The 18,318-nt window shown below is 44.9% G+C and overlaps 2 protein-coding genes across 18 annotated transcripts in view; one reads left to right on the forward strand and one right to left on the reverse strand.

The window, feature by feature from the left end:
• SMG7 (SMG7 nonsense mediated mRNA decay factor) overlaps positions 1 to 10,151 on the forward strand; it is a 74,322-nt gene extending 64,171 nt beyond the window's left edge. For 4 of the 17 annotated variants that reach the window (XM_067029112.1, XM_059074798.2, XM_059074792.2 and 1 more), the window contains 8 exons: positions 266 to 648; positions 1,385 to 1,756; positions 2,745 to 2,894; positions 4,981 to 5,061; positions 5,524 to 5,683; positions 6,665 to 6,835; positions 6,956 to 7,101; positions 7,726 to 8,247. In XM_067029112.1, coding sequence (XP_066885213.1) covers positions 266 to 648; positions 1,385 to 1,756; positions 2,745 to 2,894; positions 4,981 to 5,061; positions 5,524 to 5,683; positions 6,665 to 6,835; positions 6,956 to 7,101; positions 7,726 to 7,839 — 1,577 coding nt within the window. In that variant the 3' untranslated portion in view covers positions 7,840 to 8,247. Of the gene's footprint in view, positions 1 to 265; positions 649 to 1,384; positions 1,757 to 2,744; positions 2,895 to 4,980; positions 5,062 to 5,523; positions 5,684 to 6,664; positions 6,836 to 6,955; positions 7,102 to 7,725; positions 8,248 to 8,369 lie in introns of those variants that run through there. The other 13 variants (XM_067029159.1, XM_067029122.1, XM_059074818.2 and 10 more) reach the window with 6 other exon arrangements.
• Positions 10,152 to 10,348: 197 nt separating this feature from the next.
• The window catches only part of NCF2 (neutrophil cytosolic factor 2), a 28,046-nt gene continuing 20,076 nt past the window's right edge, over positions 10,349 to 18,318 (reverse strand). Inside the window, exons 11-15 of the mRNA XM_059074855.2 lie at positions 18,102 to 18,127; positions 17,533 to 17,684; positions 17,312 to 17,423; positions 14,036 to 14,213; positions 10,349 to 11,723 (exon numbers count right to left, since the gene is read on the reverse strand). Coding sequence (XP_058930838.1) covers positions 11,611 to 11,723; positions 14,036 to 14,213; positions 17,312 to 17,423; positions 17,533 to 17,684; positions 18,102 to 18,127 — 581 coding nt within the window. The 3' untranslated portion in view covers positions 10,349 to 11,610. The remainder of the gene's footprint in view (positions 11,724 to 14,035; positions 14,214 to 17,311; positions 17,424 to 17,532; positions 17,685 to 18,101; positions 18,128 to 18,318) is intronic.

An 18,318-nucleotide genomic window follows, 5' to 3' on the forward strand; every position in this document is an offset into this window, starting at 1 on the left:
CTAAACATGGCGTCTAAGAAACAGCCTTTAGGATACTCCAGTTACCTCCATGGATAGAAGTAGCAGCCAATAGTCTATATTTAATTCTTGAAATCAGGTTAAAGATTGACGCTTGATCAGTCTTACTTACTTGATGGTTGATCCCTGCCTTTTATAATTTATTAGAAGACCTCTTCTCCACCCTAGCCCAAAATGACTATACTATTTTTTGTCTTTCTTTTGTTAAGTTTCCTTAGAACTAAAGCTATGTTCTTCTGTTTTGAAGGGTTCCCGCCCCCAACCTATGTTATCCCCCCTCCTGTGGCATTTTCTATGGGCTCAGGTTACACCTTCCCAGCTGGTGTTTCTGTCCCAGGAACCTTTCTTCAGCCTACAGCTCACTCTCCAGCAGGAAACCAGGTGCAAGCTGGGAAACAGTCCCACATTCCTTACAGCCAGCAACGGCCCTCTGGACCAGGGCCGATGAACCAGGGACCTCAACAACCACAGCCACCTTCCCAGCAACCCCTTACATCTTTACCAGCTCAGCCAACAGCACAGTCTACAAGCCAGTTGCAGGTTCAGGCTCTAGCTCAGCAGCAACAATCTCCTACCAAAGCTGTGCCGGCTTTGGGGAAAAGCCCTCCTCACCACTCTGGATTCCAGCAGGTAAGTTACAGTTGTGTGTACTGTCCAGCTGAAGTAAGGAGAGGGGAAGGTTGAAATTATTCCCTGTTTGGTTAATTAAAAATGCTAGTTAAGCATTCAGCTACTTCTTGCTTAGACTTACAGGAAACAGGTAGAAGAAGGCTCACACAAAAGGCAAGATTTTTCATTTTGTTCCTAAAGCCTTGAGAATTGACTATTCTGGAAGCTTCAGATTATGGGAACACATAAGTCTTCTCTTTGCTGTTTAGGGAAGTTCAGGTGTTCTCCTTTTTACTTTTGTAAAGGACAATAAATCTTCAATACCATTCTTTGCTGCTACTACTTGTCAGCTTTATAGAAAAGATTTTCTGTAAATAATTTCCTCTATTTGAACCTAAACTACAGAAGGGAAATAGTATCATAATCTTGATGAGGTGTTAATGATACCAGTCTTAAATAATTTGTCATCCCACAGCACTTGAAGCAGAAGGAGAAATGTGTGCGTGCCCACCCATACTCACACCCTCATTTATTAAACCTCTTAAATAATGGAACTGAAAGAGAACATGAGTTCAGTGCCCTTAATCTGTTCCCAGAAAGCTCTGTGTATTGAAAAACTTAAAGAGTAAACAAAACTGCGTTGCCTAGAGTTTTGTTGGTGGTAAAATCTCTCAGATTCATTCTGTGATTCCTGAGTACTGAGTGTAAGTAACGTTGCATTTTATCCTCATCTTGGTGACAGGCATCTCTTTTTTAGTATCAACAGGCGGATGCCTCCAAACAGCTGTGGAATCCCCCTCAGGTTCAAGGCCCATTAGGGAAAATCATGCCTGTGAAACAGCCCTACTACCTTCAAACCCAAGACCCCATAAAACTGTTTGAGCCGTCATTGCAACCTCCTGTAATGCAGCAGCAGCCTCTAGAGAAAAAAATGAAGCCTTTTCCCATGGAGCCATATAACCACAATCCCTCAGAAGTCAAGATCCCAGAATTCTACTGGGATTCCTCCTACAGCATGGCTGATAACAGAGCTGTAATGGCACAGCAAGCCAACATGGACCGCAGGGGCAAACGGTCACCGGGAGTCTTCCGTCCAGAGCAGGACCCTGTGCCCAGGATGCCATTTGAGGTGTGTGTCCTTTGCTATCACCAGGCACTTCAGAGTTAGGTCTGGGGATGCATGTCCTTTAAATTTCTCAAGTAGATGTTTATAAAGGTCACTCTGCTTCGTGAGTGCTGCAGAGTAAATGGGTGCAGCTTTTGGTCTCCTCTTTACAGTTGCATAGTATGCTTGATTTGGGGGAGCTGAAGAATTCTGTTCCTGATTTGGACCTGTGATGGTCTGGCAGAGAAATCATGTGCAGAAATCTCTAACACAGCATGTTAGAGAATTCTGAGACAAAGCTCCTCTCAGTTGGGCTGAATCATCTAGGTTTATTGCGTATTTAAACAAATTGTTTTCTGAGAGGAACAAAGCCAGTTATCTTTGATAGTGGAGTTCCCTGTCCTTGCGTTTTTTATTCATGAGAAACAGGTATGTGTTTGTAGCTTTTAAAAAAGCTGTCTCTCTGTTTGTTGGCACAAGATAGGCTAATCACTTTGCTCCATTGCATTGTTTTACTCACTGCCCACATTAACCTTTTATGTTCTGCTCTGTCCCTACTTTTGCTTCTTTCTGTTGTTTCGATCTTTCTCTACCATTGTCCTTGTGTCACTTTGCTTTGGTGTTTCAGAGCCTTTTCCTCTTTGCATAATACTGTCTCACTATTTATTACTTCTTCCTCTTTGACTTTATTTTATTTTATTTTTTTTTATTTTTTTTCTGTTATGCGGGCCTCTCACTGCTGGGGCCTCTCCCGCTGTGGAGCACAGGCTCCAGACGCGCAGGCTCAGCGGCCATGGCTCACGGCCCCAGCCGCTCCGCGGCATGTGGGATCTTCCCAGACCGGGGCACGAACCCACGTCCCCTGCATCGGCAGGCGGACTCCCAACCACTGCGCCGCCAGGGAAGCCCCCTCCTTGACTTTAGTTGCCTTCATCCCCCCTAATCATGCTACTACTCCTTTGTGCTTTTGTCATCCCTCATTGCATCTCACTGTGGTCCTTTCTGTCACTAGGACCCCAAGGGCTCCCCTCTGCTTCCTCCGGACCTGTTAAAGAGTCTGGCTGCCTTGGAGGAAGAGGAAGAGCTGATTTTTTCTAACCCTCCTGATCTTTACCCAGCTCTGCTGGGGCCTCTCGCCTCTCTTCCTGGACGAAGCCTCTTTGTATGTATTTTACATAATTCTTCTTCTTGCTCTAACCTCAGCTTCTTTTCTGAATTTGTAGTACTTGGAATAGGTGGTTTCTTCTTTCTAGGGCTTTCCTTTTTTATAGATTTTTAAAACTTATTTCCTGATTGCCCAAACTAACCTTCAAATGGTAGTAGAACATAGCAAAACATGTCTGACTCCATAGTTTCCCCAAATCTTATAGTTACAGCTTTCTTACATGTTATCCAGAAAGCATCCTGCAGGGCTGGTCACACACAGAGTGTGATGCTGTCCAGTTAACTTACTTTTCAGGTATCATTTCCACCTGGACCCAGGAATTTTAGGTGTCATTTAATCTCGTTTAGGAACAGTGAGATTTTTCCTCATGTATTCAAAATATGAAATGAAATAATGTTCTAGATGTTTCACTGAATAAAAAAATTCTAGATTGATTTTACCAAACAGTATGTGGTTCTTTTCTGTTTGGTTAACTAAGAGCGCTGATCTAGATTCCGAGCCAGATTCATAAGCAGAATGAGTGAAAATGAAAAGGACTCTATTTATAAACATTGTTGGAGTACCGTAAATGAGCGAACACAGAGATAAATAACTAGAATGACATAAAATAAAGTCTAAGAATTGATAAGTGGTATCTTTTAAAAATAACCTTCTGTAACCCAGTGTGCATTTCAAAAGATGCCATTGTTTAGGTATTTTACTAAGGTGGGGGGACTGTAAGAAAGATGTATGCTATGAGGTCTTTCCCCCACTCCCTTCACGCCATCTTAATAAAACATAAAACAATTCTTGAGTTCCACTTTCTCTCTGTTTCTTTCCCATAAACACGGGGTAAGAAAACATCCATGAGATTACAGTGCAGTGCTTTTAGTATTCGGAGAACTGAAAGCTGCTCAGTGGCTCCTGTGACAGATGCCATCCCTGGCACTTGAAGTTCCCTTAAGAATTTTCCTGAGTGAGTGGCCACAGAGACCTCTCACCTCCCCCAGCAAAATTAGCAGAAATAAAAGATCCCCTAGACACTTGAACAGTCGTAGTGCAATGGCAGTGCCTAGAGGTTGTGGAATGTCCAGCTACTAAACTGTTGCCTCTATGTGTTTACCTTTCTTGCTGCTTCTTGTTGCTGGGGTGGCTTGGGGGACAGGCGGGGGAGCACGTCTCTGTGCACTAGTTTCCTAACCCCTTAGTTCCTGTTGTGCTTGCCCCTCCCGTTGGAAATGAAGCTGATGGTGGAACAAGCGGAGGGGGGCCTTTTAGTGGACTTTTCTCCATGTTTAAAAAAACCTTACGGTAGCCCTTCTTCTATTTAACATCGTTAATGATGCACTGTGTGAAAGTGCCTTGCATGTAGCAGGTGTTTAATAAATGCTTTGTTGACCAACAATTCAGTGACAGTGAGCATCAGAGATTCAGCTTTTATTTCCCTAATAACTTTCTTAGGGCCAATAAATGTAAGCTTGACTTCAGCAACTTTTTTAATATATGCCACACAAGTAGAGTTGTTACGAACCATGCTAACAAAACCACTTGTCAAATGGATTTAAAGGCTTTTTAAAAGTCATTAATGTCAGTATTTTAAAAATTTAGGGAGAAAACAGTGCCAGATCAGTTCCCCTTCTTGTTTGGAGAGTATTTTATTTTTTTATTTTTTTTATTTATTTATTTTTTTTTTTTTCCTTTACAACAAACTGAATCAGTTATACATATACATATGTTCCCATATCTCTTCCCTCTTGCATCACCCTCTTGGAGAGTATTTTAAATGCAACTGTTGACAAAGGGATTCCTGAGGTTCTTGCCTAGTGAACACTCCAAACTGCCAGTTTCCAGGGTCCCTGCCAGGGTCTCTGTGCTAGCTTAGAGGTGTTGATCCAGGAGGGTTCTGTCTGGCTCACCTGGGACATCTGGCACTTATCTGGTGTCATGGTCTTAACGGATTTGAATTTATGTCTTCTAAGCTTTAAATTGTACGAGGTAGGTGAGTACAAGTATGCTTAAATTATGGTCTTTTGGTTGCATGGTATCTTAATAGTAAGAAAATGGAAGGCATAATTTAACTACCTTTTTTTCCGGGACTGTGAAGAAATCCTTATTGGAGAAGCCCTCAGAGCTCATGTCACATTCATCCTCTTTCCTGTCGCTCACCGGATTCTCTCTCAATCAGGTGCGTAAACAGTGAAGCATCCTACTTTGTGCTTTTATTGTGGGCTAGTATTTTCTTTCCCGTTCTATTTCAGTATGTCTGTTTTTCTTTTTCCTTTCTCTTCCATATATGGGTGTTTTCCAGGTATTTGATTTTATTCCCCTCCTCCCTTTGATTAGGGTACACGAGAGACTTGTGTAAGTTTGAATTGTTTAACTTCTCATTAATATTAAAGTCTCTGGGGCTCTGTTGTTCGGCAAGTAAATTATTCATACTTTCTAACCCAGGTGGTTTACCTAGAGCAACATAAAGGGTGAGGGAAAGTAAAAGGCAAATGAATTAAACAGAAAAACTGAAAGAAACAGAAGTAAAAGCCTTCAGCAGTTTGTCTTGCAAAGACAGGCTTAAGATAAGCATCCATGGGCACGAACACTGCATTTTCTTTGCCGTGAGTTTGTTAACTTGGTGGTCATTGTCTTTCAGGAAAGGCACCCAAATAACAGTGTGTTCAATGAGGTATATGGGAAAAACCTGACAACCAGCTCTAAAGCAGAACTTAATCCCTCAATGGCCCCCCAGGAAACATCACTGTACTCCCTTTTTGAAGGGACTCCGTGGTCTCCATCACTTCCTGCCAGTTCAGGTATTGACTAGTCTTTAAATTATAGACCTTGCATTTCCCGTACACTCAAGTTGATTAAGAGAGAGTATGATTGTGTTTTGGTGGTTTTTGTTTGTTTTTTTTGGTTGATGTTATTTGTTTGTTTTTAAAGTAACTTCTGAAGGAAAATAGGAAAGAAAAGCCTGATGAACTGGTTCACATGATAAATGACACTAAAAAGCTATTTTCGGGCTTCCCTGGTGGAGCAGTGGTTAAGAATCCGCCTGCCGACGCAGGGGACACGGGTTCGAGCCCTGGTTGGGGAAGATCCCACATGCCACAGAGCAGCTAAGCCCGTGTGCCACACCTACTGAGCCTGCGCTCTAGAGCCCGTGTGCCTAGAGCCCGTGCTCCACAACAAGAGAAGCCACCGCAATGAGAAGCCCATGCACTGCAACGAAGAGTAGCCCCTGCTCGCCGCAACTAGAAAAAAGCCCTTGTGCAGCAGTGAAGACCCAACGTAGCGAAAAATGAATAAATAAATAAAATTTTTAAAAAAGCTGTTTTACATCCTCAGTGATGAGCAGAGTTGTAAGGGAGAAAAATACGAGTTTTATCTTAAGGTTTGCAGCTGTTTTTTAGTTTTATTTGTAGATATTCGTTCTTTGCAGGAAAAGTTACACTTTTAAAAATACAGAGTTAATGGTAATTTTTAAGGTTAGGCAATTCTGATAGAGAAGAGCAGTTATACTTATCTGAAAGAGGCACACCAAAAGAATGCATTTATTTGACAACACTGTGTACTGTTTTATTTGTAAGGCAAGGAATGTGCCTTAGGCATGCACAGCAAGACAGACAAGTGCATTTGGCAGGGTCCCTTTTGGGGCCTTTATTTGCCTTTTTCCTGAAACCCTGTGGTTATTGTTAACAGAATTTAAGTGGTCAGATCTACAGGAAACTTTCATTCTTGGCATGTTTGTGAAACATCTTTGTTTAATGTCCTGCGTTGCTATTATTTCGCAGATCATTCGACACCAGCCAGCCAATCTCCTCATTCCTCCAACCCAAGCAGCCTGCCAAGCTCCCCTCCGACACACAACCACAGTTCTGTCCCATTCTCCAATTTTGGACCCATTGGGACTCCAGATAACAGGGATAGGAGAACTGCAGATCGGTGGAAAACTGATAAGCCAGGTGAGATCCAGACTTCATTGCTTAGCAAAAGTGAAAGAACTTACTCTACCCTTCCCTGGCTTTTGGCATTTGGCAATGATAGAACAACTTCTTGAATTATTCTTATCTCTTCATTCCTAGCCATGGGTGGGTTTGGCATTGATTATCTCTCAGCAACATCGTCCTCTGAGAGCAGTTGGCATCAGGCCAGCAGTTCAAGTGGCTCCTGGACAGGCCATGGCCCATCCATGGAAGATTCTTCTGCTGTCCTCATGGAAAGCCTAAAGGTGAGCGGATCAGGAACAAGAACCACAAGAGATGTCTCTGCTTTCCTTCACATAAATGGCTAATCTTATTCCTAAGGCCCTTAGGATTGATTCATAGCACATATCTAGCAAAGTCCTAGAAGCATGGTCTGCCTTATAAGATTCTTGAATAGGACTTTTTTTTTTTTTAATTTGTGAATTCACTAGTGATAAAGCAGTATCCTCAGGGGGGACAGACATGAAGGTTTTAGTTGGATTCTAAGATTAAGAAAATTCGGACTCACCTTGGAATATTTTATTTAAGCCTTTTCTGAACAAGTCAAAGAAGGGCATCTAATTTCAGAAATGTTTTGTTTGCCTGAAGCCTTTCTGGTAAATGCTCTGGTCTCACATGGAGCTGAGTTTTAGCAAAAAGACTTTATATAAAACATACTTTCACCTTTTCTGGTTTAAAATGATCTTAATGGGAACTAACCTGTCTTGAAGACCTGGTCTTACAACAACTTTTTCTAATAGCTGGGGTTTTTTAGGGTTTGGGAATCTTGGGGCATATATGCCTTTATGTTTGGCTGGGATTGAAAAACAAATCCCTTAAAGACAACCAGGCATTTGACCTCTGCTGACAAGCTCTGGGCTGTTTTTCAGTCTATCTGGTCCAGTTCCATGATGCATCCTGGACCTTCCGCTTTGGAGCAGTTGTTAATGCAGCAGAAGCAGAAACAGCAGCGGGGACAAGGCACCATGAACCCTCCACACTGAGGCCAGAGTGGCAACCCTGGGAATGAAGGCTCCATAAACCATGGCATGTTGGGTTTGCAGGACTGGCCCGCACAGTCCCCTGCAGGTGGCAGCCCTCTTTTCTGTTTCTCGCTGTTGAGAGGGTGTAAGTGTTCCACCAGCCCGCTGAGTGTGCACGAAATGTCTGCAGTGCAGCAAAAAGAAAAACCATCAGGAACTCTCCGTCCCCCCGGGGCCTTCCGGAGGGAGAGAGGAACTGCTGTTTGTCTCACTCAGTTACCTGATACCACCGCCTTTCACCTTCTCCATCGTGCATGTCCCCAGCCACATGGGAAGTGAAAGCTGAGAAGGGAAGGCAGATGGGAGAAGCCAATGGGAATGTCTCAGTCCTTTTTTTCCTCTTTGGGGAATAAAATAGGAATCCATTAATGATTGCTTTGCTGACTGAGAATGTAGTTGAAATTATTCCTGAACATCTTTTATTATTGTTATTACTCTCAGTAGTAAGATATCACATTGAACTCTTCCATACACGGATGTGCTTCTTCTAGTCAGTGTGTAGCAAAGAAAGCCCCGTGCGCTGCTCCTGTGAGAGGTTCGTGGTGACAGGATGGGGAAACTGACCTCTTCAGCCGGTGGAAATGATCCATAAGGGAGAGGACAAGGCCTCAGCTTTCACTCGGAAGGTTCTGGTGGGCCCTCCTCTGGCCTGGAGACTCCAGCAGGAAATGCCCTTCACTCTGTAGGTGCTTGAGCCCCGATCGAGGATGCAGCGTGGGTGGTGGTGCTGTGCTGGACTAGCAGACAAACTGCTGTAGGATTTTAAGTTAACGTTTTTGATTCCTGTACATTTGACAGTAGCAAAGCAGGCAGTCCCACAGAAGGCAGGCTAGTCCATTCACGGCCTGACGCATTTTAATAGGTAGACGCTTTCAGTGTGGTTATTTTTTGTTTGGTTGGTTTTTGTGCCCCCATCCTACTTACCACCCACCTCCTCCTGTCCCTACCTCCACCCCTTTTCTACCCTGTGCTGTGTGCTAGTAATCGTTATTATTCCTAACATGCACAACATCTCGCCAAGAAGCAACAGCATGGGGTCCAGCAGCTGGGGCCCAAAAGACAGTCTGAAGAAGAAGGAAGCGGCAGCAGCGGCGTCTGCATAGCCCACCGAGGGGCCGGGGCCCTGCCCGGCTGCAGTCTCCCAGCCTCCACTTTCAGAGTGAAATTCAAGGCAACACGGACACATGTGCATCATGCAGAGAAGAAAACACAAGGAAGTCCATTCTGGAAAAGGCGAAAGAAAGGAAAATAAACTTTTATTTGATATTTATTAGAAGGAAAGAGGACTGAAAATTTTCTTGTGTAGAAACAGAAGGACAGCATTTCTGATAGTCATTTCCTGGAAAAGTAATATTTTAAGGGGAAATTATGGAAACAATCTAAATGTCCAATTGCTGTGCTAGTGGTAGGGTTTATTTTCTGGGAGAGCTCTCCTTTGTGTGTGTGTGTAAATGTGAGTGTGAGTGTGTGCGCGCACGTGCCCGTCTGCTCCCCCAGAGGGGAGGGGTGATGCGTGTGAGTGTGGGGGGCTAGCGTGGGACTTAAGAGCTGGAAAACAGCTGCAGAGCAAAGCACATCCAGGAGCCCCGGGTCGCCACTGGAGTCTGGGCAGCCCCAGCAATGAAAAGGGGTGAGGTTCATGCTCATTGCTCTTCCGAGAGAGTGGTTGGAGTCCCTGTATGCTTACGTTATTGCTCTTTTAGTTTGACATGGTGTTTGGGTTTTTTTTTGTTGCTGTTTATTTTTTTGAAAGGTCCCAAAGGGTAAAGTCCCCCACCCAATGGCAATATGAAACCCTTTGTGCTTCTCTCCAGCCCCTTCCCCGTGTCCGCCTTTCTCCCTTTCCCTCCATCCCAAGCCTCCTTCCCTGCTGCCTTTACCCACTCTGTGTGTTTGAGCCCTGCATTCAGGCAGCTGCAACATTCCAGTGTTTGAACTGTCACGGATTCTTGCGCCCTTGACAAGCTCACCAGGTTCACCGTCTCGGTCCCACGTAGTGCCCACGTCCCATCTACAGCCCCATTTCTGCATGAGAATTTGGTGTTTGGAATGTTTTCTGACTCTTGGGGCGGGGTTCCTCGCCTTATCCTCAGTGTGGAGTAATGAGGAGGGAGAGGAGAATCTTCATCAGAAACTGGTTTTGTGTAGTAAACTTTCTTTTGTGTTTATTTTTTTGTTTTTGTTTTTGTTTTTTGTTTTGGTCTGTCTGTGCAAGACCTGCAGCTGCTGAAATCAGCTTTGCCTTTAATTAAACCATGTTCTCTCCAACCAAATCTGTGTGTAGATTGTTTCTTTTTTATCCTAAAAGAAAATCCAACTTAAAAAACAAAAACTTAAACTACTCAAGTCATCTAGGGGAAAGCAAAGAAGGTCAAAACTCAAATATGCTTCAGGGTTATTTTTGCTTTTAGTAATGTTCCTAACCAATGTGCAGGATTATGGGAAGGGATGGGTAGAAAGAAACTGTCAGTTCTTTGAACAGCTCAGCATTTTTATTCTTATTGTCACCCTTAATAAAGCAACTCAGAGATAGTTTATCCTTTTGGCCCAGTGAACTCACCAAGTGTGATGAGCAGCAACAGTAATTGACGTTCTTTGCTTTGGGGTTGTATTTCTTCAAGCTGTGTCCCAGATTTCCAGTGGGAGCCTGCCGGGCCTTTGCCGTGTGCCAGAAGCCAGCACCACAGCTCACCAGCGTGTGTGTGTGCGTGCCCAGCAGCTGCCCTTTCGCCTTGATGTTGGTTCAGTCTACACTTCATTTCCCAACTGTGCTTTTCACACGCACCTACACACTTGAAAAATTGTTAACAAAGCCACGTGTATTCTACAAAAGGAAGTGGGGGGATTAAGGCCAGGTCTTTAGTATCTATGGAAAACTCCCACCCAAGTTCACCCTGAAAAACTGGGCCATTTGGTTAAATGATAACCAGAATAAACCAATCGCATTCTATCATGTGTATTACTAGAATACTTATTATAAAATGTTACCTAGTAGGGTAGTACTAACCAACTGGCTTCCTGAACACAGCTGCTTTTCATTTCTTATTTATTGGTGGCATACATTCATTGTTGAACTCTTAACAAATGTTCCTCCCTGAGAACACATGAAGGGTTGTAGTTCTAGTATTTTAATTTTCTGCGGAATTAAAAGCTGTATTTCAGGGGTACATAACTCAGTCTAGGTTCTGTTTAAGCAACAAGACTGTTAACCCCCCAAAATGTTAATTTTGTCTCTGTGGGGGGGGGGGGCGCGTGCGCCTTCTGAATTACCTGTGAAGTTACCTGAGGCCCTAGGAGTCTCTGATAGTAATGGTGCAGGAATGGGGGTAAGTCTTGGGCCTGCACTCTGGGTGTCTTGTCTCTGTAAGTTTTTTATTGAGGCATCACATACACAGAGAGGTGTACCAATAGTAAGTGTACAACTCGGTGAATTTTCACGAACTGAACATATCAGGGTAGCCGGCACTCGGAGCAAGAAACAGATTATCAGCACCCTAGAAGACCCCCTCATGCCCTTCCAGACTCTTCCAACCACCCCCCCCTCCCTACCTCCAAAGTAATCATCATCTTAAGTTCCACATCATTGTCTAATAGGTTAGATTTTAACAGGGAAAAGTAGATGAATTAATACTTCCAAACAGCGATGTCTCTGTACAGTGTACTGCAGAGGCGTGCTAAATCTTGCAAATGATAGTACCTCCGTTTCTTCGACTTTGTAGGTTGTGAAACATCCTAGACTCCTCGAGGAGTGCTTTCCAAGTCTGTAGTTGCACGTTCTTCAACAAAAACTTTGGGGAAAATGCCAACTTTCCCATTGCATTCCCCCTCCAGCCATTCTTCATTCACTGATAAAAGGAAAAGTATACTTCAATTTCTAAAATGAGTATAGGAGAATCACCTCATGTGACTATTGCCCACAGATCTGTTGTCAATCCTTCACCCCCCAGTTGTGCTAGCAGGGAGAAGTCTGCTTTGGAAAGTGATTGGAGGTAAGAGCAAACATAGGACTTAGCCGCTTCATTATTGGTTTCTGTCTTAGACATGCTAATGGAGGAGTAAACTGCAGAAGAATGAGTTAGACTTTTCAAAATGTTACCAAAGAAATAAAGTGAAAGAAATTGAATAATGAATCTTTGGATATGATTTTTGTTTTTTAACAAGGAGTTTTAGCTTTGTTGGGAATCTGTTTTGATTACAGGAAAGGGACATTCAATTTAATTGGTTAAATATATTAATACTGAATGTTCACTGGTGAATGATCAAAGAATTGAGAGTTGGAGCTAGTGATGGGTTCAGTCCATGTTTGTAAAATATAAGAATTTTCATAGCACCTATTTTGAGACTAATAAAGTGCAGGCACAGACTTCATAACTCAGTTGTAGATAATATCCCCGTGTTACTAAGGAAAAGGAGACCCAGAGAGATTAATAGCTTGTTCAGGGCCATTCTGCTAATAAATATCAGACACCTTAGGTATGTATGACCTACTCCAAGGCCCATCTACCACACCATAGAACCAGTTCAGAAGTTCATCTGTGGATGTAAGACATCTGCATCAGATGGTACAGCAGCACTGGTGCTTGGATCCTGTCCCCAGAAACTCTTGCTTTAATTAGTGTGGAGTGTGGCTGGGCATCAGAGTTTTTTCTACAGTTCATTCAAGGTGATTCTAATTGCAAACTGTTGTCTTGATTCTTCCTCCTCTAATGTGAGTCATGCATCAGCGTTTGTTTGTCGTGGATCCTGGGAGCATACTAGAAATGCCAAAATCTCAGGTCCTACCCCAAACCTGAGTCGGAATTCATTTTAACAAGCTCCCCAAGTGATGCACATTTTAAACTTGAGAAGCTTTTGCAATGAAACTCTCTCATAACTGTTGAATAACAGCTGAACTCGCCCCTCAGCCCCACACAGTGTTTATGCTGAATTCTGTTTTCTCTGTGTTATAATAAAGTTTCAAAATATTACATGGATACTTTCTGAATTAGACCGACTTAGACTTCTATACATATCCCGGTAAAGAGTACACCACCTTCTCTGCATACCTACCCAGAAGGTTTTTCGGAGCATTCACTCGTCTTTTTCTTATCCCCAACCCCCCAAAAGAACCTCTGGACAATTTAGTTGATTGGTTGATACTGACACTTAAAAAATGGTGTGGGGAGTTAAATCCAACTCTTAACAACTGAGTTTCCATTCTCCCTTTCAGAAGATATGCACTGGTTGTGCATCCTGTTTCCGTTTTTCATTACTCATATTTTGAGTTAGTTGCCACAGTCTCGTACACTCACTCTTTACCCCATTAACTTTAAAATCTCCTGCTCTCATCTCGTAGCCTGTTAGATTTTCTGTTATAATTGATAATAGTGTTCGGTTTTCACTACTTTGCATTACTAATGCACAAGATTTCAGCCACGTGAATGAAGCTCTTGATGTGACTCTTACTTGTTACCAGGTAGAGAAATAAGACCCTGTCAAACCGTGAGTTAGCCGTGCTCCTCTGGTCAGTAGACCAGCATCACCTAGAAGCTTGTTAAAAATGCAAATTAGTGAGCCCCACCCCAGACCCGAATCAGAATCTCTCGAGCTGGGCCAAGGAATTTTATTAAACAAACTGCAAAGGATGCATGAGCATACTTAAGTCTGAGAAGAACTAAATTAGAACCCTCCACTTATTTCAATGTTTAATGTGTTTGATTTGTAACATCCAGGAAAGTCGCCAGAGAGAGCAATTCTGAATAGTTGCTTCTTAAGGCAAAATTTATCCCCTTCTTCCTTCACCTTCGAAAAGTACATCAATTCAAAGAACTGTAGTTTGCAGAAGATCAGTGGTATCATGTGGCTCAGTGCAAAGGCAAAATGATTCTAGCTAGCCACCTTCCAATTCATTAGTTCTGGTATGAGAATCCATGGCTTCCAAAACAATCTTTAATAATCAAAATGTGATTTAAGTCTGCCATTTGTTGCTTCCCTGCCCAGGAGAGAGCATCAGCTGGAAAGGTCAGTGCTCAGTTTTGCTCCCTCCGGCTGAAAGCTAGGCAGGATATTGAAACCATTGGCTAAAGTTTGTAGCTTATTGATGTTTTCTTCTCTCTGCTTTTGAATTTATTCCTGCTAATATGTGAATTAGTTACTCTAAGCCAGGAGTAGCACTTACCCATTGATATCACCAGGATTACATCCCCTTCCAGAAACTCCAGGTCTTCTGGCTGGGTAGCCTCGTAGCTGAAGAGTGCTACCACTTGGCTCCCTTCCTTAAGCTGAGCTTCTGTTGTCGGGTTTTTAGCATCAGATTGTTTGGTTTCTTCAGTTTCATCTGGAAAGCCCTGGTCACCCTGAAATAATAGAAAGGCCTGTTAGTTTTCCTGACTTCCTGCAGCGAACACTGAGCATCACTGAAGTCAGCATCAGTCAGCAAAATGTCAGTGTAGCACCTGGGTTATAAACTCAGAAAGGCAAGTTTGTGATCAGTACCTAGCATAGACCTGGCATGTACTTTATGAACACCGGATGGTTGGATAAATGAAACCAAAAGGTCTGCAGGACTGTAGATAGTCTTAAAATCTCACGGAGGGGGCTTCCCTGGTGGCGCAGTGGTTGCGAGGCCGCCTGCCGATGCAGGGGACGCGGGTTCGTGCCCCGGTCCGGGAAGATCCCACGTGCCGCGGAGCGGCTGGGCCCGTGAGCCATGGCCGCTGCGCCTGCGCGTCCGGAGCCTGTGCTCCACAACGGGAGAGGCCACAACAGTGAGAGGCCCGCATACCCCCCCCCAAAAAAAAAAACAAAAAAAAAACCTTACAGTAATCCTGAAAAAGGTAGAATAGGTACTATCGTTACGTCTTTTCAGATGGAGAAACAGAGGTTGAGTCACAAGTAAGTGACAGAACCCTAAGTCAGACCTGGGTTTCTAACCCCCAAATCCAACACCCTTTCCCCAGTACCCACAACACTGGGCACCTCGTTATTATAGAAATGCAAATTTTCTGCGCCATCCCAAATCTATTAATCAGAAACTCCCTGCAGGAGTTAACGATTGCTACAGAAATTAACAATGATTTAAAAGATTAAAAAATAAACCCTTTGGGGCTTCCCTGGTGGCGCAGTGGTTGAGAGTCCGCCTGCCGACGCAGGGGACACGGGTTCGTGCCCCGGTCCGGGAAGATCCCACATGCTGCGGAGCGGCTGGGCCCGTGAGCCATGGCCGCTGAGCCTGCGCGTCCGGAGCCTGTGCTCCGCAAAGGGAGAGGCCACAACAGTGAGAGGCCCGTGTACCACAAAAAAATAAATAAATAAAATAAAATAAAAAATAAATAAACCCTTTTCAGTGAAGTAATTCACATTTAGAGCAGAACTCCTAGGCAGAATCCTTTAAAGACAGAACTGAAGGGATTAGTCCAAAAACAGACAATTGGAAAACCTAGAGTGACCTTTCAAACTTTCAAGGGACGCCTTGCACTGGCCCTTGCCCTCAGGGTCCTGGGCCTTTCCTCTCAGCCAGAGGCACCAGGAAGTCTCAGCTCCAATGTCTCTACTTCCTGAAGGCAATTTTCTGAACTCCTAGATAACCTACAAGGTCTTACTACAGGGCCTTCCTCCAGGCCTATCCTCTTTAATTCTTCCCCTCCCCTCCATTTATTTTTTTTCCATCCAACAAAATGCCTTTGAGTGAGAACCTACCAAAGAGACCCTTCCCTAACTGAGCAGAAGCCCCTGCCCAGCTGTAGGAATGAGGGTCTGGAGGAGGGACTCTGCCTTCCACCGTGGGCCCAAGGCCTGCATGGTCTGGAATAGCTTTCCCACTCTGGTCATTTCCATGGCCTCAAAATCTCCTTTGCAGGTGAAAACTAGTAACTGACCAAGGATTCACTTGGGAACTATTTAATTTTATACCCCCTAGACTGATACAACTGCAGATGCCACAGTCGACAAATGCTGAAGCAGGAAACAGGTGAGTAGGGGGAGAACGGAAGTGTCACTGGGACCCTGCTCAACAAGAGCTTTGGACAGTGGAGACTACAGACTCATGGACTCTGGTCGGGACACCCCAGCCTCCAGACTCTGGATGGGGGGCTGAGTACTCAGAGGAAGCCCACCGGCCAGCCTAGCTGAGCTCCCTGCCTTGCTCATATGCCCCTTGAGTCATCAACCCAAAGCAAGGCCTCGCTGTTTTCTCCCTGCTCACTGCATCACCCCAGCACAGCAGTGTACAGGCCTTCCCTGATCCAGCCCTGTGGCCTTTCCAACCTTGTCTCCAGCCACTGTCCTGGCTGCATCCAGTAACACTGAGCCCCCTTTCCCATTACGCTGGTTCTCGTGGTCTTCCGTCCCTTCTCTCCATCTGTGTAATACATCCATCCTAACCTCCTCCACCTTGCTAATTTCTGTGTACCTTTTTCAGGATAAGTTTCAAGACAATTTCAGCATCATTTTCTCGAGGAAGGCTACTGACTTGTCCCACTTCCCTCCAGCCTTTTGGACTGAGATACCCTCCCGAGTGCTTATATAACACCGGAAGGCATTTGTGCATCTCCATCAGTTTACTTAACACATGCTTTGTAGTCATCTGTTTGCCCTTGTCGTCCCCCAAGGGCCATTGTTGGGGGAGAGAATTAACGTCTACAACGAAAAGAATGGCAATTTTTCCTTGAGAGACTAAGGGACAAAGTCCAAGAGGAATAACTTGTAGCTACTACTTCTAGCCTCGAACTTTGCTCCTGACTCCCTTTATTCTTACTGGCAAGTCAGTTAACTCTTTTCTAGACCTCAGGTCCTATAGATAACCTGCCCTTTTACTGTTAGTATCGCGAGGTGCTCAAGAGTACAGGCGGGCTCTGTGTCATCTTGGTCAGGTCAACCTCCCTTTGCCTTGTTACCTAAATTACAAAGTAGGATAACAGTACCTGCCTCATAGAGTTATGGGGATTATGAGAATTAATACCCAGCCTGCACGGTACCTGGCACATGGGAAGTTCTCAATAGATGCTTGCTGTCAGTAGGAGGTTTTTATCCAAGGCATCTCTTTGTGAAAGAAATGCTCACTACTTTCTTTCACTCCCGAGCCTTCTTCCCAGTGGAAACTTAAGGTGGAGAATGGCTGTGAGCTCAGCCTCAAGCTATGACTTCGTTCCAACCTTGCTTGATAGTGATGGGTCTAAACATTGAAACAATTAGGCGTGGCAGCGGATGGAAGGGACTCGAAGCTTTCTTTGGGCGCCTGGCCCTGCTCTTCTCTTGCGGGAAACCCTCCCCTGGCTGCAACCCAGGTGAGGCTGCAGTGGAACGGAGGCAGAGCTGAGGCTGGTTACCCACCATGTCCCTAACACCAAGCCTAGTGCCGGGCACACAGAAGGCGCCGGGTAAATGCTGAACTGCTGTTGAGGAAGTGGCCCGTTAGAAACATGGCCTTAGATGCCCCTGGGCTCACCGCACTCACCACTGTGTTCTCACACCACACAGTCAGGCAGTAGTTTTTCACTTGGGCCCAGGCATCCTTCATGCTGTCTTCTGAAAGGAGCACCAGCTCGCCGCTGTCCCGAGGCCGATAGCTGGGTGGGTGAGATAAATGAGGAAGAATCAAGGCAGGGAGCATCAGTGCAGAACCATCCTCCTCACCTATCCACCAGGCCAGCAGCAGGCTCCCTGTGTGGAGCTCACCTCAGCTTGGTATGTTCCGGTAGGAGCCCCAGCTTCTTAGCCACCATGTCCCGGACCTGGCTGTAGGGGAGCCCGGGCTGAGTCTCCATGACCACCGTGTACTTGTAGTGCACCTTGAGCATGTAGGACGCGGGGATGCTGAGCTTGACTTCCTGTGGGGAGAGCAAGCAAAGGGAACTCATGAGTGTCTGAGGCTTCCTCTGAGAAACGCGCTGGTGCACGGGGAGCTCCCCGTGGCAGGGAGAGGCCATGAAGTACCTGGTTTCACAGTAACATGAGAGGGGCCTCCGGAGCTCTGTCCTCCAGCCCAACTCTCACTTGGATAAGAATTCCCGCGGGGTTAGATCTGGGCCACCAGCCATGGGCCAGTAGGCAGTGTGTGCATGGAGGAGGGAGGGGCTGTCGAGGGGGCCCCTGGTCCCCGTATGTGTGGTAGCATCTGGTCTACCCTTCCTTTGGGTCTCTTTCTGTCATCCAGGGAGACCCACCCGTGGACATGATTGAGTGGGCAGCCTAAGCTCTTCCTTCCTCTACCACTGGAAATAGTACAAGGAAACCAAAAAAGTTACCTTGGGCTCTTTTTTTCCTTTCTGACCTGAATGAAGAAGGTAAGGAATAAAACAAAAGAGAATGATGAGTGAACACTCTTGGCCAGCCTCTGCCATATACAAGAGGAAACCTCTTAGAACAGGGCACCCAACTTCATACCCTTTAACCTCTGGGATGATGGCTAATTGTAATAAACTGCAGGGTAGATCACTGGGGCAATGGGGCGAAGCCATGAAC

Source organism: Kogia breviceps, chromosome 1 (genome assembly GCF_026419965.1).
Source record: "Kogia breviceps isolate mKogBre1 chromosome 1, mKogBre1 haplotype 1, whole genome shotgun sequence".
Lineage (NCBI taxonomy): Eukaryota > Metazoa > Chordata > Mammalia > Artiodactyla > Physeteridae > Kogia > Kogia breviceps.